The following is a 25,367-nucleotide window of genomic DNA, read 5'->3' as shown; positions in this document are numbered from 1 at the left end:
GGTCAACTAATCTATGACAAAGGAGGCAAGGATATACAATGGAGAAAGACAGCCTCTTTAATAAGTGATGCTGGGAAAACTGGACAGCTACATGTAAAAGATTGAAATCAGAACACTCCCTAATACCATACACAAAAATAAACTCAAAATGGATTAAAGACCTAAATGTAAAAGCTAGACACTATAAAACTCCTAGAGGAAAACATAGGAGGAACTATCTTAGACATAAATCACAGCAAGATTTTTTTTTTTAATGTTTGTTTTATTTTATTTTATTTTGGTTTTGCTTACTTGTTTTGATCTTGACACAAAAGAAAGCATTCAACTGGGAAAATCATGTATACTAATTTTTTTAAGCTCTTTATTGGAATATAATTGCTTTACACTCTTGTACCAGCTTTTAAGGTACACCAAAGTGAATCAGCTCTATTTATACATATATCCCCATATCCCCTCCCTCCTGTGACTCCCTTCCACCCTCCCTGTCTTGGCCCTCTAAGGCATCACCCATCATTGAGTTGATCTCCCGTTGTTATACAGCAACTTCCTACTAGCTATCTATTTTACAGTTGGTGGTATATATGTCTATGCTACTCTCTCACTTCATCCCAGCTTCCCCTTCGCCCCCCGCCTCCCCAGCTCTGTGTCCTCCAGTCCATTCTCTGCATCTGCATCCTTATTCTTGCCCTATCACTGGGTTCATCAATACCATTTTTTTTTTTTTTTAGATTCTGTATATATGAGTTAGCATACAATATTTGTTTTTCTCTTTCTGGCATACTTCACTTTGTATGACAGACTCTAGGTCTATCCACCTCATTACATATAGCTCAATTTCATTCCTTTTTATGGCTGAGTAATATTCCATTGTGTACCACAATGGAAGATGTGTGCCACATCTTCTTTATCCATTCATCTTTTGATGGGCATTTAGGTTGCTTCCATGTCCTGGCTATTGTAAATAGTGCTGCAATGAACATTATGGTACATGTTTCTTTTTGGATTATGGTTTTCTCTCGGTATGTGCCCAGGAGTGGGATTACTGAATCATATGGTAGTTCTATTTTTAGTTTTTTAAGGAACCTCTAAACTGTTTTCCATAGTGGCTGTACCAACTTACATTCCCACCAACAGTGCAGGAGAGTTCCCTTTCCTCCACACCCTCTCCAACATTTGTTGTTTCTAGATGTTTTGATGATGGCCATTCTGACTGGTGTGAGGTGATACCTCATTGTGGCTTTGACTACAGCAAGATCTTTTTTGATCCACCTCCTAGAGTAATGGAAATAAAAAGAAAAATAAGTGGGACCTAATGAAACTTAAAAGCTTCTGCACAGCAAAGGAAACTATAAGCAAGACAAAAAGACAACCCTCAGAATGGGAGAAAATATTTGCAAACGAATCAACAGACAAAGGATTAATCTCCAAAATATATAAACAGTTCATGCAGCTCAATATCAAAAAAACAACCTAATCCAAAAATGGGCAGAAGACCTAAAGAAGACCTACAGATGGCCAACAAACACATGAAAAGATGCTCAACATACTAATTATTAGAGAAATGCAAATCAAAACTACAATGGAGAACAGTACAGAGGTTCCTTGAAAAACTAAAAATAGAATTACCATATGACCCAGCAATCCCACTACTGGGCATATACCCAGAGAAAACCATAATTCACAAAGACACATGCACCCCAATGTTCATTGCAGCACTATTTACAATAGCCAGGTCATGGAAGCAACCTAAATGTCCATCAACAGATGAATGGATAAAGAAGATGTGGTACATATATACAATGGAATATTACTCAGCCATAAAAAGGGACAAAATTGGGACATTTGTAGAGACATGGATGGACCTAGAGACTGTCATATAGAGTGAAGTCAATCAGAAAGAGAAAAACAAATATCGTATATTAACACATATATGTGAAACATAGAAAAATGTTACAGATCAACTGGCTTGCAAGGCAGAACTAGAGACACAGATGTAGAGGAGAAACATATGAACACCAAGGGGGGGGGAACTGGGGCGGGAGGTGTTGGGGTGGGATGAATTGGGAGATTTGGATTGCCATATATACATTACTAATAAGCAAAAAAATATAAAATTGTACACTTTAAAAAAGATTATCACAGAAGCTCCTTTTTGGGGTGGAGCCTTGTGCAAACTCAAGGAACTCTCTGGACAAACTATGTATTTGAACTGACCATTGATTGCTCTCAGTGAGCTTCCCCATGGGCCAGGCTAGTGCGGGGAGATGTGGTGGTAAATGCCAGGCACGTGTGCTTCTGCATCCTGCATTCACACATAGGACATGGGACATGGCTTTCTTCCCAGGAAGAGTCTGTATTTTATTTTATTTTATATTTTTTTTTTCTTGACACACGGGCTTAGTTGCTCCGCGGCATATGGGATCTTCCTGGAGCAGGGCTTGAACCCGTGTCCCCTGCATTGGCAGGTGGATTCTTAACCACTGCGCCACCTAGGAAGCCAAGAGTCTGTATTTTAAAATCTTATTTGAAAGAGGGATTAAGGTGGATATGATGAGTAAGACACTGACTATGTAAAATCAGATTACTTTATTATCAATAGTCATATAAAGCCAAAAAAAAAACCCCAAAACAAAAATACTCAAAACATTCCCAGACTCTCAAAGCCTAGTGTGGAAGGGAATAAACTCTTGCTTTACCCCTGGGTTGTGTTATATGATGTTCCCTGTGCCTCTCACCTCATTGGTAGAGCAGCATTAATCGTGCATATAACAGCTTGTATGTGCTTAAACAGATTGTGTAATTTTCCCAGTGATTTAAAGATAAAGTATTTTGCTGTCCTGAAGAATATCTCATTTCCATTTACCTTATTTCCCCTAATTTTACTGATTGATTTTGTTGCTGGTTTTATCACCCAGATAGGAAAAAAGTCCTGTAAAGACAGGAAGTAGATTCCTGGTTGTCAGGGGCGGTGGCAGGGAGAAGGGAATGGGGAGGACCTGCTAATGGGGTGGAGCTTCTTTTGGGATGATGGAAATAATCTGGAAATAGAATAGTCACATATACTAAAGATACTTTAAAATGAATGAATTTTATGGTGTATGAATTACGTATCAATAGAGAAGAGCTATATAAGGAAAAAAAATGAATCCTTACAGTGACGAGCAGAATGTTTAGGACAAGTCAATGCTCATAAAATATGAGTAAACTGATAGATGGCAAGAACTTCAGGAAGTCTTTTTCTAGACCACAAATACAGTCATCATTTGTTGAATAATAAAACAGGAGGGAGTTTCAAGTAATTTACCCTACCTAATCTCTAAGAAGGTGTGCCCCAGGGGGTGTTTTTGGTAAGGACTAAATCCTTCATTTCAAACTTTCTCTCTTAAGCATCACTTTAATTTGACTTTCAGCATCAGTATGACAACCTGCTCCACAGTGGCTGCCCTGGGAATGATGCCGCTCTGCCTTTATCTCTACACCTTGTCCTGGGATCTTGAGCAGAATCTCACCGTTCCATATAAGAACATAGGTCTGTACTGGGCTGGTGACGTGAAATAGTAATAGTAATGGTGATGGTAATAATCATAGCTGTTGTTTACTATGTGTCTCCTTTATCCAGGTCTTTTAAATATATTATCTAATTTAAGTCTCCAAATAACTCTACAGTATAGATTCTATTACCAGTTCCATATCCTGTACTTTCAAAATTAGGAAGGTGAAGTACCTCGACTAAGGTTGTGCAGCTGGTAAGTGCAGGCTGGAATTCTGATGTGCAAATCCGACTACAAAGGCCAAGCTCTTAATGCCTTCAAGGGTTCACTTTTGAAAACAAAGCCAGAAAACTTACTTATTAAAAAAAAAACAACACCGAACAGCCCTTATATAACTCACTAGAAAGCAATTAGACTCATTATGACCCATAGGTTAACTGGATCACAGTGGCTCTAATGAGACCTCAGTTCCCCCAGCTCCACCTTTTACATCACTGGGGCCTGAGTATTAAAGCATATCCTCATGTCACAACCACACCCATTTCTCTTTCATTATCTCCTCACACTCTGAGAGCTCTGTGGACTTACTAGGCTTGGAAGAAAAACTTGGTGAGATGATATGTCTGTTCTGGTTTGATCAGAGTCTTTGGAGAACTGGTAGAAACTATGATACTTAAACTCCAGAGTGTCAATCTGGAGTCTCAAGTCATTACTTGGAGAGTTTACAACCCATGGTCCATAGTTCAAAACCATGAATAGAGCCATGTCCGGATAAAGGCTGAAGCCCACTGAATTTGTAAAATTTGAGTGAAATCTTAATTTAGAAATCATGATATTACATGAACTTTTTTTTATCACTAAGTTATTTCATGTATTCTGTTTTAATAATATACTCTAAAAGGCACTTGTAAACAATTAAAGCCCCAAATGTGAGCAACTTATATGACTTTGGAGCTAGAATTGCAAGCGAGCAGATTTGGAAAGTGGCACTGGAAAATGTCAGTGTATGGATCCTGTTGGCAAGTAGACCTCTACTGAGCCTGGGTTTATTCACTTGTGTCAATTAAAAGACGTATTTCTCTACCTGCCTTTGGGTTACCTGGCTACACTTGGAGATATCAGAGCTTGCTTTGGTTTCCATAACAAATGCTGGTTTTGTCTTGTAATAGGTATTCTTTACCTGGCAAAGCACATCACCCATTGGCTTCAAATAGAGAAGTAATGGCTATAGTTGTAGAGGGCTGACCCCATACATAGCAACCAAAGACTTTTGCAGACAAAAAAGGGTCCTCCTGTTTTCTAATCTTTACATTTTCAGTTGTCGCTAAAATTCCATGTGATTGTTGAGGGATTCTGAGAGAAACGATAGGCTGTGTGTGATGGTATTCAGTGGTGTCATATACCCTTCAAAGATTGTCTTCTAAAGGTTAACATTTTTTTGGAGGTGGATGTGGAAATAAAATGCATCTTTAAAGCTTTTATCTAATTGAGATAGACATAAATTGTTGAGGACTGGGCGGTAAGGCTGAGAGGGGATGCCATTTGACAGATTTTTCTTCTCTTCAGGAATTACGCTTGTGTGCCTGACCATTCCTGTGGCCTTCGGTGTCTATGTGAATTCTAGGTGGCCAAAACAATCCAAAATTATTCTTAAGGTAAGCGACTCCATGGGACAGCACATTTAAAATCAGAGACTTGACAAATAGATGTAGGCAATGACCAGAACAAGTGGGCCAGTCAAATACAGCCGCACATCTAGCAATTTTCTTTACATGTCCTGCATTTTTGGATACAACCATCATATTTCCTCCATTCTAAACCTTGCTTTGTCATTCTCTTGGGCCCCTACACTGAGGGTGATGACCCTGCAAAGCGTGGAACTCGTGCTTTAGTGACAGAGGAGCTTAGGCCTGCGTGTGGCCAGAGAGCACCCATTTGTTCACAAGGCTTCACATAGGTGCTCTCAAGTGAAGGCTGTTCAAGTCTGCATGAAGTAGGGCCCAGTGTTTAGGAGTGCAGCTGGTTTCCCGGAACAGCAGGATGAGGGCTGTGTGCAGGAAGCAGCCCTGGGGGAGCCTCTAACCATGGACTTTGTACATGTGCGCGAGGGCTGCTGAGCACATGAATGACTGCCGAAACCATCCAGAACACGCTGCGGAGTCTGGCCCTGGAAGGATGGGAGCTGGAACCCCCTACCTCCTCTTGACTTTCCAGGGTTGTCTTTTGTCTGCTGAAGAAACAAGCCAGTGTCCTTGTTAAATGGCTTTTAAAATTATCTGACTTGAGAGGAGGCATTCTCAACAATTGTGTCCATCTCCTAGGATGTTGTCCATTTTTCCAATTATGTATTGTTTTAGAAGATGTATACTTTTATTATGTACTGCTTTCATGAAGATTTAAAAATGTTTTAGTTATTTTTTTAAAAAAAGAATGATCGCTACCTTTTAAAAAATTAATTAATTAGGCTGTGTTGGGTCTTCATTGCTGCACGTGAGCTTTCTCTAGTTGTGGCGAGCATGGGCTACTCTTTGTTGTGGTGCGTGGGCTTCTCAGTGTGGCGGCTTCTCTTGTGGCTTTAATGCGTGCAGGCTTCGGTACTTGTGGCACACAGGCTCAATAGTTGTGGCTCATGGGCTCTAGAGCACAGGCTCAGTAGTTGTGGCACACGGGCTTAGTTGCTCCTTGGCATGTGAGATCTTCCTGGACCAGGGCTCAAACCCATGTTCCCTGCATTGGCAGGCAGATTATTAACTGCTGTGCCACCAGGGAAGCCCCCAAAAAGTTTAGTTATTTTTTACATTTATAAAGAAAGAGACATTTGAAGCTAATTGGAGGTTCAGCAAATAAATCTCAGTTCATTTTAGTTTGGGGTTTATGGTTTGGTTCAGTTTAAGCTCTTAATGTTTGGCTCTGCCTGACAGAACAGGCTACTCCATTTCCCCGCACAAATGGATGCTGCTTCCCCAGTGTAGCACAAGACTGAACAACTGCGCTATTCCTCCAATGAGATGGAGAATGAGAGAAGAGGGGCTGACAAGCAGACAAATCATTTGGGCACAGGGAATTGGAGGAAGGCTTCAACGCATTTGGATTGCACATGTTGACTTTACTGTTATTTCAATAGGAGAAAATTTCCAGTGTGGCAGTGTGTGGTTATAATTTTGTTTACAAAACAAGAGGAGAGGGTATGATCATGGGAATCTTTTACTTTTTAAGTACTTTATCTTGGATTAGTTCCTTCCAAGGGCATCTAACAAAAAATAATGATTTTGGTGTTTCCAGGTTCTCTACTAGTCCATCACTGTCAGTGGAGAAATCAGATAAATTTTCTGTATGTCTGTAGAGACCAGTTAAAAACCCTTTGGCTGGACTTCCCTGGTGGTGCAGTGGTTAAGAATCTGCCTGCCAATGTAGGGGACATGGGTTTGATCCCTGGGCCAGGAAGATTCCACATGCCACGGAGCAACTAAGCCTGTGCGCCACAACTACTGAGCCTGCGCTCTAGAGCCCTCAAACCACAACTATTGAGCTCATTTGCTGCAGCTACTGAAGCCTGCACGCCTAGAGCTCATGCTCTGCAACAAGAGAAGCCACTGCAATGAGAAGCCTGCTCACTGCAATGAAGAGTAGCCCCTGCTCTCTGCAACTAGAGAAAGACTGCATGAGGCAACGAAGACCTGATGCAGCCAATAAATAAACAAAAACAACAAAACACCCTTTGGCTATTCCACAGGCATTGTGGCAGAAAATATTTAATAATATGCATAAATAGTCTACAGCACCTTAGTTAAAACTAGGACACTTTAATCATTATTTTGGGATGTCTTCATTCTTTGTTCCTAGTCCTCTTTTTATTTTAGATCTGATTCATTTTTCTAAATAAGTTGCTTTTGGTAAATTTTAAACTTTGAAATCCCTTTCTTGGTAGAACGTTGGAGGAGGATTTTTACTGTCAGAGGCCCTTGTGTGTTCCAGCTTCTTCCTGTTAGGCAGAGGCCCAGTCTTTCCCTGTATTAGAGCAGTAAAAATGATCCCAGAACACATCCATGGTACGTTGGGTTGTTTTTGTTTTGGTTCCCCATGACCGCCTTCCTCCACACCCTGAATCACTTCAAATCAAGGTTGAGGCTGAACTGGGTGCACAGTTTGCTGTTTACATGATGTGAATGGGAGCTTGCCAAGATCCTGATTTTCCCCCAGATATCCTGGGTCTTGCTTCCTCTCTATCTGGTTTAAAACTCAGACCATTGGGAAAATTTTTTGTTGATTTTTTTTTTGTTTCTGTTAAACAACAAAAGTAAGAGACAGTATGCATTTGGGAGAAGATATCAGTATCTTCAGTACTATCTCATTTTACATTAATATTAGCTCAGGTTGTCTAATGAAGAATGGGTAAATTTCATTTGGTGGAGAACAGGGACCAAAACAGTAAGAAGTCATTGGTGGTTGAAGGGGTGGTGGGAGTAGAGTGGTGGATGGTCAGGCAAGGCAAATCTCAGATAAGAGGTTATCAGCATGGGGTCTGCGAGGTTGTGTATAGAGGTTTTGGATGCGTATTATCAGATTTTTCACTCATTTCACAAATTTGTCCTATCTACGAAAAACTCCATTACCCAATCCTTCTGGCAAAATCTTCCACTTGAAAGGAAAAGATACTGATCATAAAATAAGAAGACTTAGATTTGTGTTGCGCTTCATGAAATTCTAGCTCAGTCAAGTTACTTGACCACTTTGGACCTTAGATTTCTTCTCTGTAAAATGAGATTTGGATTTGGTGGTCCCTAAATCCCCTCTTTGTTTTAAAACCTTCTAGGTTCCAAGAGTTTCAGAGCAGTTATGGACTTTGCAAGAAGCCCATGATGTTTACATGTACCTCTTTTATTGGTTTGCCTTAGGTTGGAGCCATTGTTGGTGGGGTCCTCCTTTTGGTAGTCACAGTTGCTGGTGTGGTGCTGGCGAAAGGATCTTGGAATTCAGACGTCATTCTTCTGACCATTAGCTTCATCTTTCCTTTGATTGGCCATGTCACGGGCTTTCTCCTGGCCCTTCTTAGCCAACAATCTTGGCAGAGGTACAGTTAAAATATTGATAAACTTTTATAAAGAGGACACATTAAACACACTGCCATTGGCAGGCTTTGCTGGAAGCACACAGAGTTTTGACTTACAAGGTGGTGGCACAGGACAAATCATCATAGAGAGAGTGGAAAGATCCTAGTAATTCTTTATGTAAATGAAAAGCAAGGCCAAATTGATGGGACGTTGTAATTTGTGAAATTAGGTTTGGGGTATTAACACCACTTGTTGTAATCTGGACATACTTCTCTTCTTATTCTAATAGTTAAATAGGGTGCGTGAAATGGTCTCACTAAATATAGAGATCATTCTAAAGTATGAGCAAGATTTAACAGATTAGGTATTTATCCATTGTTTGTGCCAAGTTTTTAAAAGGTGCTAATTATAAGGGCAAAAGGAGAAAGGACAAGCTTGAGAAATATGATAGGAATTTATCTTAAATATTATCATTACAAGGTGGGGCATATAATATATAAATACCATAAAATATTAAAAATGATAATACTCCACATGCTATGCTGTCAGTGAGATGAGCATTATTAGACAGTGCTGGAGGGAACATAAATTGGCACAGACTGTCTGGAAGGCAATTAAGTGATGTCAATAGCTTTATAAATATTAATAGCTATTAACTCAGTGATTTTACTTCTAGAAATCTGTCCTGAAGCTAGCACTATCAGATAAGCACACGAATATTGATGTGCAAGGATGTTAATTGCAGTGTTATTTATAAATATAAAAATAGAAACAATTTAAGCATCTGATGAAAGGGAGATATTTAATTCATGACCATGTCTATGTGACGGAATATGATCTATCAGTTTTAATGCTTTTGGAAAATACTTGAAATTAAGTTAAAAAAGAACAGAAAACTATGCATTTTGATTCGCATTTTGTAGAAGGAAACAAAAAAAATTTATGCTTAGAAAAATATTGGAAGAAATATACCATAGGCTAATAATGTTTAATCTTTAGTGGGACTAAGAGTAATTTTAGTTTCTTAACATTTCCTTGATATATTTTCTAAGTTTTTCAATGAGTATGTACTACTTTTAAAATAAGAAAAGAATCATTGAAGAAAAATAAACTATACACTTGAATTCCCAAGGTGGCATTTGGGAAATTTTTAATTGGCTTTACATTTTTGTCCACTTAGGAAACGTTTAGGGTGGTACCAAGTACTTGGTGAGGCTCTGACAAGTGTATCTCACTTACCTCCTACTACAAGTCTGAGAGGCAGATACTCTTGTGCCCTCATTCTACAGAGGAGCAAACCCTTCAGAGAAGTAGCCTGACCAAGTACACAGAGCCAGAATGTGGGGGGCTTAAGATTTTGGACGTGGGTTTGCTTACAAGGTCAGTACAGTCATATCTGCAGGGCATTGGTTCCAGGGCCCCCTGCAGATACCAAAATCCAAGGATGCTCAATTCCCTTCTATAAGATGGCGTAATATTTGTATATAACCTACGTAATCCTCCATATACTTATCATCTCTAGATTATACATATACAATATACATATCATCTCTAGATTACTTATAATACCTAATACAATGTAAATGCTATGTAAATATTTGCCTGCATGGCAAATTCAAGTTTTGCTTTTTGGAACCTTGTGGAATTTTTCTGTTCCCCAATATTTTTGATCCGAGGTTAGCTGAATCTGTGGATGCAGAACGTGTGGATATGCAGGGCTGACTGTAATTAGGAACACAGACTGTTCAGGAGTTGAAATATAATTGGATCTGGAGAGAAGGTATTCATCTGGTAAACTGTAGTCAACAATCTTTTTTTTTCACACCTGACGGCTTGAGAAAGATCAGGACTGAGATACTGTATTTGCCTTGTGAATGGTCCAGCTGTGAGGTCCAGCTGTGTAGCTTAATCATGTGAAGTTATGGACAGGGCTCTGAAAGAAGTGAGGGTAAAGTCTGGATAAAGCATAGCATGCAACAGGGTAATTAGAAGTAAAATAAGAGCCACTAAATTTCCCCTGTACTAGTGACAATATTTTCACTCCCACATTACACACCCTTGTTAACGCCACATCCCAGTCCAGTTTGTATAGAGAAACCGGTTTATCAAATGCCTCTTCTGTCTCTTCTGCCATCTGTAAAAACCTGAAGACGCCCTTTGTATTCAATAAATTGGAGAAGATGAAACTGCCTAACCCAGCCTCCAAGGTTCTTGCCTAGGTTTTCCTTTTTCTCCCTCCTGCTTTTTCTTTTTCATATGAGGTTTATTTTCCTTCCTCCCTCCCTCCCTTCCTTTTTTTTCATAATTAGAAAATGAATAAAATATAGACAAGTAGAAAGTGGAAAAAGCTTACTACTAAAGCCTTTCACAAAAGAAACCATTTTAGAAATTTTGTTCTCATGTAGAGTTTTTATGTTTATTTTAAAGTGTTGTTTATACTGTTTTGTACCTGACTCAACTTCCTATTCTCATCGCCTTCAATCCTCCACTCTCCACAGGTTGGCTTAGAGCATCAGCAATGCTTACTGAATAGGCCAAGCTCATTACTATCCCCAGAACTTTAATTTCAATCATTTCCTCACATTAAATGCCTCTTTCACTCTTTCCATTCTTCCGTTCCATCTTTCCTCTGTGAAGCCTTCTCTAACCATTTATGCCACTTTTCTGAATTTCTACACCATCTCCCTGACCCTCAGTCATACTTTGTCTTGTGTTGTTTCTATGTGTGTATCTTGTCTTCTCACCCTGATTCTCAGGGCAGGGTTTGTAGGGCCCTGTTTGGAGGTGCCTCTCAAGAGACCACCTACAGAGTAGGCACTCAGCAAATAAATATTGAGTAAACATTTTTAGTGGTCTAAAAATGTACTTATCGGTTGTACTTATTGCTATACATAAGAGACAAATTTAAAATAGTCCTTATTGCTAGCATGTAAAATTTTTCCATTGGCAGGTGCAGGACGATTTCCTTAGAAACTGGAGCTCAGAATATTCAGATGTGCGTCACCATGTTGCAGTTATCTTTCACTGCCAAGCAGTTAGGCCAGATGCTTAGCTTCCCATTGGCCTTTGGACTCTTCCAGCTGTTGGATGGGTTTCTCATTGTTGCAGGTAGGTAAAGGCCCCATTGAGTAGACTTGACTGAAAATTGTTCACCCAGCTTACTAACTCCTTTTTCTTTTTTTTATAAATTTATTTATTTATTTATTTATTGGCTGTGTTGGGTCTTTGTTGCTGCAACCAGGCTTTCTCTAGTTGTGGCAAGCATGGGCTCTAGGTGCATGGGCTTCAGTAGTTGCGGCACATGGCTCAATAGTTGTGGCTCACAGGCTCTAAAGTGCAGGCTCAGTAGTTGTGGCATGCGGGCTTATTTGTTCCGAGGCACGTGGGATCTTCCTGGAGCAGGGATCAAACCTGTGTCCCCTGCATTGGCAGGTGGATTCTTAACCACTGCGCCACCAGGGAAACCCCACTAACTCCTTTTTCTATCTGAATATACATATGCTGCCCTTGTGATACATTTTTAGCCTGACATTTCTGGGGAAAATAAAGTGTATAAATAAGATCCTTTATCACAAGTAGAAGTTCCACAGAAAAATAGAAAAAAAAAAAAGCCCTGTGAAAGTGAGCTTATAAACAAATATGCTTCACAAAAAAACAATGTACTATCAGAACTCTCCATGAACAATTATTTATCTCAAAAATGACATTTGTTAGGTTTTATTAAGAGCCTTGAAAGTCTTCCAAATATTATTTCACAGTACTTCTGTAACTAAGAATTGTGCTGAATGGCTGTGAAATGTTTAACTATGAAATATAATACACAGATATTAAAATTTTATATATATGTATATATACATATTTGTATATATGTGTGTGTGTGTGTGTGTGTGTGTATACATATATATATGCTTACCTATCCCTATAGCCAAAAATACATCATTTTGGAGTCAGTCATTATGTAGGTTCACAGAAGGTAAATTTAAAATATATAGGTTGGTAGATATATACATAAACACATGTATATTTTAATATTGGCCATTGTAAATTTTTTTATTGTCACAGAATGCGTTCTGTGTAAGGCTTAATGATTACTTATATAAGTGATTATATACTGATTACTGACAGAACAATTAATATAAGGAACACTAGGGGTTTAATTTTCTCACAAGATAAATTCTAACACAATAAAACTCCTGGTCTTAAATCCAGGTTTTAATTCCTTCTCATGGTGAGACTGTGATGGAAGGAATCTGTTTGGCCCATTCCCAGCTACCTGCCAGCACCCAGGGGAGCACCTGACCCATAGTAAGCACTCCACAGGAGTTACTGACTGGATGGATGGATGGACAGACGAGCTGTCAGCGACCTGATGAATGTCTCAATCACAAAAGGTCCATTCTAGACAGAAATACCCATCTTGACACACTGAATTATTTTGTTCTGTAGTTTTTTCTTTTTTCTGTGTGTTTATACATATATGATCCAAAGCAAACAAACCCCCAAAGTATTGACAAGTGTACAATGTCACCCAATTATAGTCTTTGGTAAAGTGATTTTTAATACTGGTATGTTTTAACACCTAGCATATAAGATATACAAGAGGAGATTGAAGAACAAATACAGAAAAAAGAACCCAGGTTGTGCAGAAGCCCGCCATAAGAAGAAATCCACTTCTCCCAAAGAGACCAGTGCTCTCTCGGAGGTGAATGAAGAAGCTGCTCTCACTCCTGGGCCGTCAGGGTCCACAGATCTCCACAGGGCTCTCACGCCAACTGGCCAGAGCTCTTGTGCAGAGTAGGGACTTGCCGGCTTGACTGGTCCCTGTCTTCCTCAGTGGCCAGTGAACACAATGCAGAGCTGATGAGTGAATCTCATTGGAGGGCTCATGGGGATGTTTGAGTGTCAGATGTTAACATATTTATATTTTTGTGTGGATTGTGAATTGTCATACGATCCCCTTTCGAGGATCGTATTTCTGCCTATTTCAGGTTCTTTCTTTGGGGGTTTACACAACAGATTTACTAGCTGCTGTGTGTGTTCTTGTCTTCCCATACAGTGAAGAGTGATCCCCATTGTTATGTGAAGTCATCACGCTGTGAATTCTAATCTCATGAGGGTTAGGACTCTGTAGAGAAGATGTGACCTCATATTGCAGGGCAAGGACAGAGTCTGGACCCACTTGACTTCTCAACTTTGGGCAAGTCCTTTGGGGCACTGGGGAGGAAGCTTACAACTCTTATAAAAATGGGGTCTTTTATCAAATTATTGTTGTTTTTTAAGGGCTTGAAAATCTTTTTAGATTATTTATAGATTTAATACAAGCCTAGAGGGAGTTTAATGAACACTTGAAGTTAACATTTTTATTCCCTAGAGATAGGCACATGTATATTCTTCTAATATACATTTATGCATTCTGTCATTTTAAAAACACTGAGATCATTCCACATATACTGTTTCATAAGTCACTTCACGACATATTGTGGAGCATCTTTATGTGTCAGTCTGTGTTGACTCACCTCATTCTTTAGAACAGTGGCTTCACAGAAGTATTCCAGTGCATGAAAGGACAGTAATTTATTTAACCATTCCTCATTCACAGACATTGAGATAGCTTTCACCTCTTGGAGTTACAGTGCTGCTCCAAACACCTGTGGCTTCATGCAAGTATTTCTGTAGGATCATTTTCCAGACTTGAATTGCCAGGCTGATTGCACATTAAAATGTCGGGCAGAGAACTCTCTGGCAACACTGTTCAGCAGTGCCTGAGAGTGTCTGGTTTCCCACAGCCACACCGGTCTTAAGAATGCTCATTCTGCTTTGTGAAAGTATCTATTTAAAATTGTATTGTTAAAATTCAGTGAAGCAGAGTATTTTTCATGGATGCTTGCTTGTTCATGTCCTTTGCCTGCTTTTCTATTGTATTTTTTCCTTTTTGATTGATAATTTTAACACATTACAGACAGTGACCCTTTGTTTTATGTTCTGTCAATATTTTACTCTTTTGTCTTTTATTTTTGTAAAAGGTTTTTTGCTGTACAGAAGTTTTATATTTTTTATGTATACAGCTTTATTAGTCTTTTAAAAAATGTTTTTTGACCTTAATATCTGTCAAATGTTAGAATATTGATATTTTTGTGTGGATTCTGAATTGTAAAAGGAGCCCTTTCTGAGAATGTATTTATTTCCTTTTCAGGGAGTTCTTTTTGGAGATTAACACACATATTTACTAGCTGCTGTGTATACTGTGTCAGTAGATAACACCCATCCTCCTTCTCTATTCTAACTATTAAAAGTATTTCCCATATATTTTTCTATTACTTTGGACTAAAGATGTACATGTTTATTCCATTTTGAATTTATTTCTCTCTATGGTGTGTTAAGAATCTAATTAATTGTCCTAACATCATATATTAAATCATTCATCTTTTCTCTGATATGAAATGCCACCTTTATCACAAAAATTTTTATATAATGTGTTTTTGTTGGACTCTATTTGGTTCCATTTTTTTCTGTTTGCAAATTTTGAAGTGTAAGAAAGTGTATTATGTGCGATTTAGTGCTTTACAATTTTATTTTGAATGTATACCCAAGAACTTGTGGGTTATATATATAATGACAATGGTTATTATAGTAGTTTCACAATTAAGGGCATCTTTGTGGTAGTACAGAAAGAGCTCCATTAGGCATCACAAGTATATTTATATGGAAAAGAAGTACACACATGTGTGACATGATTGTTAATTCTTAACTGCTTCAGTGAACATAGTAGAATTATATGTTTAGAGAGCCCCAGTTCTGAAATGAGCATTTCCATGAGTTTTAAAGGATCCACAAAAACGGAATTTCTAAATTGTTTTTCTACACAGGCACCTAACACAAAATGGTAAATTCTAATGCTCTGTTCTTAAAGTATTAACTGCGTGATCAGTATTTACCACAGTCAGGACAGGTCTGGAGACAAGTCTACCAAAAGCATCCTTTAAGACAGAAACAACACAAATCAATGTCAGGGTTTGAAAGTAGTCACATTGGGAGACTGCCATCTCCAGAGATGGTTTGTAAACATGTTACTGACAAGAACTAGAACTAGTCAAGTTATCCAGGAGGACCACACATTATCTTTAAAAAGAAGAATGTAACTAAACAAAAGTGCTTACTGAATAAATTATATTCTAACTGATCTCAATAATCATGCATTCGTAAAAGCAGGGCCTATATGAAGCTCAGAAGTGGGGCCAGAGAAATAATGTTAAGCAGAATGAGGCCAGCTCTGTGTCTGGAAAAGAGCCATGTGGACAGTTGAGGCAGCAGAGTGTAAAGAACACGGGCTTTGCCAGGGCTGCTTGCTGTAATCCACTTAAAGAGCTAGGATGCTTTAGGACTTGTGGGTTGAAGTCAGGCAGTCCTAGAATTAAATCTCAGCTCTGTTATTTGGATAACCTTGAGCAAGTGACAATCCCTCTGGACTTCAGTTTCCTTTCTTAAAAAGGATGATATACTGCCTACCAGTGGGTTGGAAGCAGTCCCGGGATGCCCTGGGCTCTGCAGCCAGCTATGCTGAGATGCTGCCCAGTCTACCAATGGGCTGGCATTCGCTTTGGGAGCCCCTAGGCTGTGCAGCCAACCACACTAGGACCTAACACTACCCACCAGTGGGCCAGCAGCCACTGCACAAGGCAGGGCCTGGCAGGCAACAAGGCCAGGGCCAGCCTGCCTAATAGTGTGCCCACTGTAGTCAGCCCTGCCATTAAAAAAAAGTGCCCATGCAGCCAAGATAGGGGGAACCCCTAGAGCATACAGCTCTGGTGACCAGAGGGGAGTGTGCTGCTGAGGCCCACAGTATGGCTCTGACATAACGGCACTTCTCTAAGACTGGGAAACATTACTGGCCTACCTCATAATACAAATAAACACAGAGAATTAGGCAAACCGAAGAGACAAGTAAGTTCCAAATGAGGAACAAGACAAAATCCCAGAAAAACTAAGAGGAGATAAACAATTTACCCAATAGAGTTTAAAGTAATGATCATAAAGATGCTCAACAAACTCAAGAGGAAAATGGATAAACACAGTGAGAAGTTTAACGAAGAGCTAGAAAATATAAAGAACCAAACAGAGCTGAAGAGAAGAACAACAGAAGTACATGAGAAGGAATCAGCAGTAGAATAGATGATATGGAGGAATGGATCAGGGAACTGGAAGATAGCAGAGGAAGTCACTCAAACAAAAAAACAAAAAAACAACAGTTTAAGAGACCTCCAAGACAACATCAAGCATATTAACATTCACATTACAGGGGTCACAGACAAGGAGTTAAAGAGAAAGAAAGGGGCAGAGAACATATGTGAAGAAATAATAGCTGAAAATTTCCCTAACCTGGGAAAAGAAACAGACATTCAGGTCCAGGAATCACAGAGAGTCCCAAACAAGATCACCCTAAAGAGGTCCACATTAAGACACATTGTAGGGGGCTTTCCTGGTGGCGCAGTGGTTAAGACTCTGCCTGCCAATGCAGGGGACATGGGTTCGAGCCCTGGTCTGGGAAGATCTCACACGCCGTGGAGCAACTAAGCTCATGTGCCGCAACTACTGCGTCTGCACTCTAGAGCCCATGGGCCACAACTACTAAGCCCACACACTACAACTACTGAAGCCTGTGCACGTAGAGCCCATGCTCCACAAGAGATGCCACTGCAATAAGAAGCCTGTGCACTGCAACAAAGAGTATCCCCCACTCTCTGCAACTAGAGAAAGTCTGTGTGCAGCAATGAAGACCCAATGCAGCCAATGAATAAAAAACAATAAATGAATAAATAATTTTTTAAAAAGGACACACTGTAGGGACTTCCCTGGTGGCGCAGTGGTTAAGAATCTACCTGTCAATGCAGGGGACATGGGTTTGATTCCTGGTCCAGGAAGATACCACATGCCATGGAGCAACTAAGCCCATGTGCCACAACTATTGAGCCCATGTGCTGCCACTGCCAAAGCCCGTGCACCTAGAGCCCATGCTGTGCAACAAGAGAAGCCACCACATTGAGAAGCCTGTGCATCGCAACAAAGAGTAGCCCCCGCTCACAGCAACTAGAGAAAGCCCGTGTGCAGCAATGAAGACCTGACACAGCCAATAAATAAAGAAAAAAAGAAAAAAAAAAACCTAACACCAAACAAGTTTTTTTTTTTTTTAAAAAAAGACACACTGTAATTAAAATGACAAAAATAAAAGTGAGAATGTTAAAATCAGCAAGGGAAAAGCAACTAGTTATGTACAAAGAAATTCCCTTAAGACTATCAGCTGACTTTTTAGTAGACACTGTGCAGGCCAGAAGGGAGTGGTGTGATATATTCAGAGTGATAGAGAAAACCTACAACCAAGAATACCCTACCCAGCAAGGCTATCATTCAGATTTGAGTTTAACAGAGAAGCTTAAAAGCTAAGAGAGTTCAGCACAACTAAATCGGCTGTATAAGAAATGTTAAAGAGATGCCTCTAAGTGGAAAAGAAAAGGCCACAGTAGAAATATGAAAATTATGAAAGGAAAAATCTCATTGGTAAAGGCAAATATACAGTAAAGGTAGTAAATCAATCACTATAAAGCTATTAGGAAAGTTAAAAAACAAAAGTAGTAAAATCATCTATATCCAAAATAGTTAAGGCATACACAAAACAAAAAGATATAAAATGTGTGAAATACAAATGTGGGGAGAAGGAGCAAAAATGTAGGGTTGTTATAATGCATTCAAACTCGATATATATATATATGTATGTGTATATAGAGCTTGTTATATATAAACCTCATGGGAACCACAAAACCAGAAATCCACAATAGATACACACACAAAAAAAGAGGAGTCCAAACATAATACTAAAGATAATCATCAAATCATAAAGGAAGAGAGCAAAAGGAGAAGAAAGGAACAAAAAAGAGCTTCAAAACAATCAGAAAACAGTGAACAAAATGCAAATAAGTATATACCTATTAATAATTAAATATAAATGGACTAAATGCTCTATCAAAAGATATAAAGTAGCTGAATGGATTTAAAAAAAGATACATATATATGCTGCCTACAAGAGACTCACTTCATATCTAAAGACACATGCAGACTGAAAGTGAGGGGACTGAAAAAGGTATTGCATGCAAATGGGAAACAGAAGAAAGCTAGGGTACCAATACTTATCAGACAAGATGGACTTATATATGCACCCAACATAGGAGCACCTAAATACTTACAGCAAATGTTAACAAACATTAAGGGAGAAATTGACAGTTAAACAATAATAGTAGAAGATTTTAACACCTTACTTACCTCAATGGATAGATCATCCAGATGGAATATTAATAAGGAAACACTGACTTTAAATGATGCATTAGATAAGATGGACTTAATAGATATTTATATAGAACATTCCACCCAAAGGCAGCAGAATACATTCTTTTCAAGGGCACATGCATGGAACATTCTCCAGGATAGATCAAATACTCATGAAATTACAGGCCACTGTCATGGATGACCATAAATATAAAAATCCTCAACCAAATTCAACTGTACATTAAAGGATCATATGCTGTGATCAAGTGGGATTTATTCCAGAGATGCAAGGATGGTTCAATATCCACAAATCAATCTGATATACCACATTAATAAACTGAATAAAAATCATATTTCAATAGATGCAGAAAAAGCTTTTGACAAAACTCAACATCCATTTATGATAAAAACTTTCCAGAAAGTGGGTATAGAGGGATCATATTTCAACATAAGAAAGGCCATATACATCAACAACAACTATCAGAGAGAGAAACTGAGAAAACAATTCCATTTTCAATCACATCAAAAAAGAACAAAATACTTAGTAATAAATCTAAGGAGGTAAAAGACCTGTAACTCAGAAAACTATAAAACACTGATGAAAGAAAGTGAAGATGACACAAACAAATGGCAAGATATAGTGTACTCATGGATTGGAAGAATTAATATGTTAAAATGACTGTACTACCCAAAGGCAACCCCTATCAAAATACCAATGGAATTTTTCACTGAACTAGAACAAAAAATTCTAAAATTTGTATTGAAACTTGAAAGAACCTCAACAGCCAAAACAATCTTGAGAAAGAACAAAGATGAAAGCACCACACACTTTGATTTCAAACAATATTACAAAGCTACAATAATCAAAACAGTATGGTACTGGCACAAAAAACCAGACATAGCTCAATGGAACAGAATAGAGAGCTCAGAAACAAACCTATACTTATATATGTGGCATTAATCTACAACAAATGAAGCAAAAATATACACCAGGAAAAAGACAGCCTCTTCAATAAATGGTGTTGGGAAAACTGGACAGCCACATGCAAAAGAATCAAACTAGACTATTTCTCACACCATATACAAAAATAAATTCAAAACAGAGTAAAGGGGACTTCCCTGGTGGTGCAATGGTTAAGAATCTGCCTGCCAATGCAGGGGACATGGGTTTAATCCTTGTTCTAGGAAGATCCCACATGCCATGGAGCAACTAAACCCATGTGCCACAACTACTGAGCCCATGTGCCTAGAGCCCGTGCTCCACAAGAGAAGCCACCTCACTGAGAAGCCTGTGTACCGCAACCAAGAGTAGCCCCTGCTCACCACAACTAGAGAAAGCTTGAGTGCAGCAATGAAGACTCAATGCAACCAAAAATAAATAAATATTAAAAAAAAAACACCCCAGATTAAAGACTTAAATATAGGACCCAAAACCATAAAACTTCTTGAAGAAAGCATGCTCTTTGACACCAATCTTAGCAATAATGTTTTGGATATGTCTCCTCATGAAAGGAAAACAAAACCAAAAATAAGCAAATGGGACTACATCTTACATTATCAAACTGTAGAAGCAATTCCAGCAACTGTTTAATTCTGAACTTGTTTCCTTAAAGAAAGAAATCTCTAATTTGTGTAAGCTTCTTGGGTTAGTTTTTGGTTACTTGCAGTCAAGTGCAATTCCAAATTGATATATTAAAACTTAGATTAGCTTAAAATATTATGCAGGTCAATGCATAATTATATTTATCTCCACCATAGCAAGGTACCTTGAATTATGTAAAATAGTGATGCATTCTCTCAAGTCAAGGTATCTGGCTGATGGATAGCTTTTGTGAGTTGTTAATTTCTTGGATCTATCACACTGCATTTAGATAATCAGACATTTTAAAACCAAGAGATTTAGCAGGCTATCTGGAACCACAGATATGAACACCCGACCTTTTCTCAACAGCCATTTCTCGCCTTTTTATCATAATACAGAAATGTTTCTACTAACGACATATACCAAATTTGGGGATGAAATGATGTAGCCAATCTTGCAGTGCTTAGGACTGTACTAAGATACATTCCTTTAGAATATACAACTTTAGTTCCTTTTTTTTTTAATTTAATAAATTTATTTATTTATTGGTTGTGTTGGGTCTTTGTTGCTGCACACAGGCTTTCCCTAGTTGCAGCAAGCGGAGGCTACTCTACATTGTGGTACTCGTCATCGCGGTGGCTTCTCCTGTTGCAGAGCACAGGCTCTAGGTGCGTGAGCTTCAGCAGTTGCAGCACATGGGCTCTAGAGCATAGGCTCAGTAGTTGTGGCACATGGGCTTAGCTGCTCTGCAGCATGTGGGATCTTCCTGGACCAGGGATTGAACCTGTGTCCCCTGCATTGGCAGGCAGATTCTTAACTACTGCACCACCTAGGAAGTCCTAGTTCAGTTTTGTAAATAAATTCAATCACAACTTGTGCTTCTCTGTCTATGGCATAGAGCTGTCAGCCACTGGGAAACAGCTGCTCAGCCAACTCATTTCCCAGCTTCTTTGTGCTCAGGGGCACTGTTTGACCACTTCTTGCTGATAGAATATGCTTTGCTTTCATGCCTGTCCAGCTCAAAAAATCCCCTACGGTGTCTTTCCATACTCTTTCCCTCCTTGCTGGCTGGGGGGAATGGAGATGATCCCTGGGATGACCTTGGAAGCTATGTGTTGATTACAAAACCTCCACCAGCCAAACGATTGGAGGGAGGAGAGCTGCCCTGCTGAGCTGTTCTCTTACTCAGAACTATTAAACTTCCATTATGTTTGAGCCATTATATGTTTGGGTGTATATTTTACAGTACTTAGCTGTCTAATGTGTGTTAGGAGCAAAGTTGTATTTATTCATTCATTTCCTATTTGAGTGCCTCTGTGTGCCACCCTGGCCCTGTGGCCTCTCCATGCTTTCCAACCAGCGTGGCTCTAGCAAATGACTCACCCCATTCCGTGGTAGTGGAGCCATGTTCCAGATGAGGGCAGTAACCTGTTTACTATAATGAAGTTTCCATTCAGGGTTTGTAAATCGAAACCCACATTTTCCATTTCCTAGCTACATTCTTTCCCAAAAAGGATCCCTCTCCAGCGTTCCCCCTCCCATCTCTGTTGACTTCAGATGGTAGCTAATCACCTCCAGCTGTACTGGCTCCTGGAGCCCTGCTGGCCTTGTTTCCTGTGCTTATGACAGGAAAACAAGGTCTCATGATTCTAACTTACTCAGGAGTTTCTAAGTATCTTTTAAAGCAATAGAAACCTTCCCCCCCCCCCCCCCAAATCTTTAGCTACAACCCAATCTGTAGAAACTGTTCTGACTGAAGTGGAAATGATGGTGGTGACACTTCTCTTGTCAGATTCAGAGCCACTTCTGAGGTAGGATTCAAACCTGCTATCTGGTGAGGAGTCACAAACATGCCTGTGGGGTTTTGTGCATTTCCTGATACTGTCTTCTGCCCTTAAACAGCCTCGGCTCTTTAGGAGTAGGTCTCAGCAAACTGTTGCACTTGGGTAAGATCAGAAATCCCAGTTAACTAGCCCAGAATTGGCCGATCCTATGAGAAGGAACCAAGCAGTTTCTGGGGTCTCAGGGTGGCATCACTCACGACTGAGAGGAGGAATGCTGTCAGAATTAGGAGTTAGTGAAACATGTTCAGAACTGAGAATCAGAAGCAGGTTCTTTGAAGCTGATCTCTTCCCTTCAGGCAGAATCAAACACAAACCTCCCAGGTAGTGTGATATTGTTTTCTTTTCTGAGATAGTCTGAGTTTTACAACAACTAAGACTTGAAAATTCTGATTTCTGTACTAATCAGGCTCACAGGAAGGCAGCAGGAAGGGAGAATGAATTTCTTAGCCACTGTTAGTCAGTTCCTGACCCTCAACATCAGAGCCTGTGAAGATCTACCAGGGGTTGTAACAACACTCCCAGGCCCTGTGGCTGGGATGGCTAGGACCAAGGAGGGAGACAGAAGTTGGGATCCAGAAGTTCTTGCCTTCCAAGAGGCCTGGAATATTCTTAGAAAACAGCACACTGAAAATGTTTAACTTGTCTGCACACACTTTTGGCTTGTTCATGTTTAAAGTGTATTTTTATTTACAAAGTGAGATGATGTATAACATGATGCAGTTACAAACATTTGATATATCCATTTTCATGAAAAAGTATATAAATACAGGAAGTTCTAGATAGTAAACATTAGAAATTGATATAAACATCTGCTACTTTTTTTTCTATGCCAAATATTACTGTCATTTAAAGCTTAAATACTGGTTTCAAGTATCCCCTATAAAATAGCTCTAGTTTTTAAAAAATACTGGAAAATAATTTTGCTATAAACAAGATTGGTGCATTAAAAATAGACTCAGTGTGTCCCTGTAACAATGTCAACTATAATCAAATGTGACTTTAATCATCCCTAAGATCTGCATTATTCAGTTAGTGTCAAAAAATCTTTGATAATTATCACAGGTTAAAGTAGCTGTAAAATTACAGCACTTACCATTATTGACTGTTATTAAGAATGCCCCTCTAAGGTAGAGGAGAATAAGCATAATGATGTTTTATGGACTTGCTGCCCTGTGATCTTTATTTTAAACAGACAGCAGGAGCGTCTACTGGAAGTTGGGAGAGAAATGGACAGACATCCAGAAGGCTGTTCTTCTCATGTCATTTCAGAGGCTGGAGCTGCTCTTTTTGTTCTTCTTTAGCTTGAAGACGTGTCAGGACATAAAGGATGACTTGATAGCAGAAAATATACTGATCCTATAGCCACAAAAAAAAAAGAGAGAGAGAGAAAGAGAGGGAGAGAAGACTTCAGATGTATGATGTGAATATATAATACATGGCTTCACCATGATTGGAAGTGATGTTTGAGTAATTTTGAAAATATGGAAAAATTGTGTTATAGGGTTGAATGTAGAAAGCAGGATGTAGACTTATGCAGTGCCATAAAAATTATAAGAAACAGAAACCATATTGACAAAATGAGGAGGGAAGAAGCCTGGGGGGGGGGGGGTGAGTGTTAAACTTAAGTTGTCTCTGATGGGTGGACTACTTCTATTTTTTGTGCTTTGGTGATATTTATGATTTGCTTTTTATAATGGAAAAACAAACTTCCTACAAAATTTCCTCTAGACTTACTGAACTCATCTTGATGTTTTGAAATGTCAAGAAATTAATACCCAAGACGCTACACAAAATAACTGTCTATTTTGGAACCAAATAATATTTTTCATTTCAAAAATCAGTATTTTTTTTGAAAATTAACTTTTTTAGTGAAATTAACTCTGTTTTAAGTTGACAGAGCAGGGATCTGAGTTTTCTTGTTACTTGGCCAGGAAATTAATGAGCCTGAAAGTAAAGGGGAAAAATTCACAATATACTAAGTGGAAAGTAACAACACAGTAACAACAACAGTTGAATCCTATTTAAAACAGTTTACACTGTGCATGGAGAAATGTTAAGAATGTTGCCTAAAATGTTACAATTCTGAAGAATAGGAATATGAGACGCCTTTTATTTCCTTTTTTGCACCTCTGAATTTTAACTTGCCCACATTTTTCACACATTTATCCTTGACTTTCTCTCATGCCACAAGCCCATCCATTAGCAAAGACATCACATAATGTCCTCTTCTCCCTACATCCACACCTACCACGCCAGTCTGGGCCACCACTGCTTGCCACCTAAGTAACCTCCTGCTTCTAACTCTGAACCCTCCTTCCCAAATCGGATCTTCTTTTAACACAGCAGCCAGAGTGGTCCTTCAGAATAGGAGCCAGATCACGTCATTCCATGGAGACAATCCTGTGATGGCTCCTTTTTACTCAGAGGAAAGCCCAAGCCCTGGCCCTGTCACCTCCTCTCACACCTCCCCTCCTGCTCCCTCCACCTCAGGCACACTGGCCATGACTTCTTGAACACACATGACCCACTCCCACCCTGGACCTCCTTGTAGGTGGTTCTGTCTGCCTGAGAGGCTCTTATTTCTAGACAGCTGCGTGACTGCCTGTTTCACATCCTTCAAGTTTTTGCTCAAGGGTTATGTGCTCAGTAGTGCCACTCTATTTAAAATGCACCCCAACCTGCCATGACGCTTCCTCTCTACCCTACTCTTTTCTCCTCTAAAGCACTTATCACTTTCAAAGATCCTATATCATTTACTTAGTTAATGGGCTTATTATCTGCCTTCCTCATCACCATCCACTAGAAGATCTTTGTTATTCTAGCAGGGATCTTCATCTTATTCATTGATATGCTCCAAGCATCTAGAAGAGTGCCTGGCATATAGTAGGTATGTAATAAATATCTATTGAGCAAGTGAACTTCCTGGGTCTAAAGAACTGCTTATACAGATCAATATGTTTTCCTTACCTAAAAAAATACTACTGTGAATCAGCTTAATATTTAGGAGATTAATTTGAATTAAAAAGGTATAGGAAGGGAAAATAGGCAAATTTTAATTTTAAAAATAGTAAACTTCTATATTCTT

General features: G+C 39.1%; 2 protein-coding genes across 9 annotated transcripts in view; one reads left to right on the top strand and one right to left on the bottom strand.

The window, feature by feature from the left end:
* SLC10A6 (solute carrier family 10 member 6) overlaps window positions 1-15,926 on the top strand; it is a 31,458-nt gene extending 15,532 nt beyond the window's left edge. Inside the window, exons 2-6 of the mRNA XM_057728792.1 lie at window positions 3,411-3,529; window positions 5,058-5,146; window positions 8,387-8,562; window positions 11,493-11,650; window positions 13,126-15,926. Of these exons, the coding sequence (XP_057584775.1) occupies window positions 3,411-3,529; window positions 5,058-5,146; window positions 8,387-8,562; window positions 11,493-11,650; window positions 13,126-13,340 (757 nt within the window). The 3' untranslated portion in view covers window positions 13,341-15,926. The remainder of the gene's footprint in view (window positions 1-3,410; window positions 3,530-5,057; window positions 5,147-8,386; window positions 8,563-11,492; window positions 11,651-13,125) is intronic.
* A 7,004-nt stretch (window positions 15,927-22,930) lies between these two features.
* The window catches only part of PTPN13 (protein tyrosine phosphatase non-receptor type 13), a 204,806-nt gene continuing 202,369 nt past the window's right edge, over window positions 22,931-25,367 (bottom strand). For all 8 annotated transcript variants that reach the window (XM_057727746.1, XM_057727748.1, XM_057727750.1 and 5 more), the window contains one exon: window positions 22,931-23,638. In XM_057727746.1, the coding sequence (XP_057583729.1) occupies window positions 23,543-23,638 (96 nt within the window). In that variant the 3' untranslated portion in view covers window positions 22,931-23,542. The remainder of the gene's footprint in view (window positions 23,639-25,367) is intronic.

The sequence above is a fragment of the Hippopotamus amphibius genome, chromosome 3 (genome assembly GCF_030028045.1).
Source record: "Hippopotamus amphibius kiboko isolate mHipAmp2 chromosome 3, mHipAmp2.hap2, whole genome shotgun sequence".
Classification (NCBI taxonomy): Eukaryota; Metazoa; Chordata; class Mammalia; order Artiodactyla; family Hippopotamidae; genus Hippopotamus; species Hippopotamus amphibius.
Note: the sequence above shows the minus strand (reverse complement) of the source record. Positions and strands in the feature narration are given on the sequence as shown.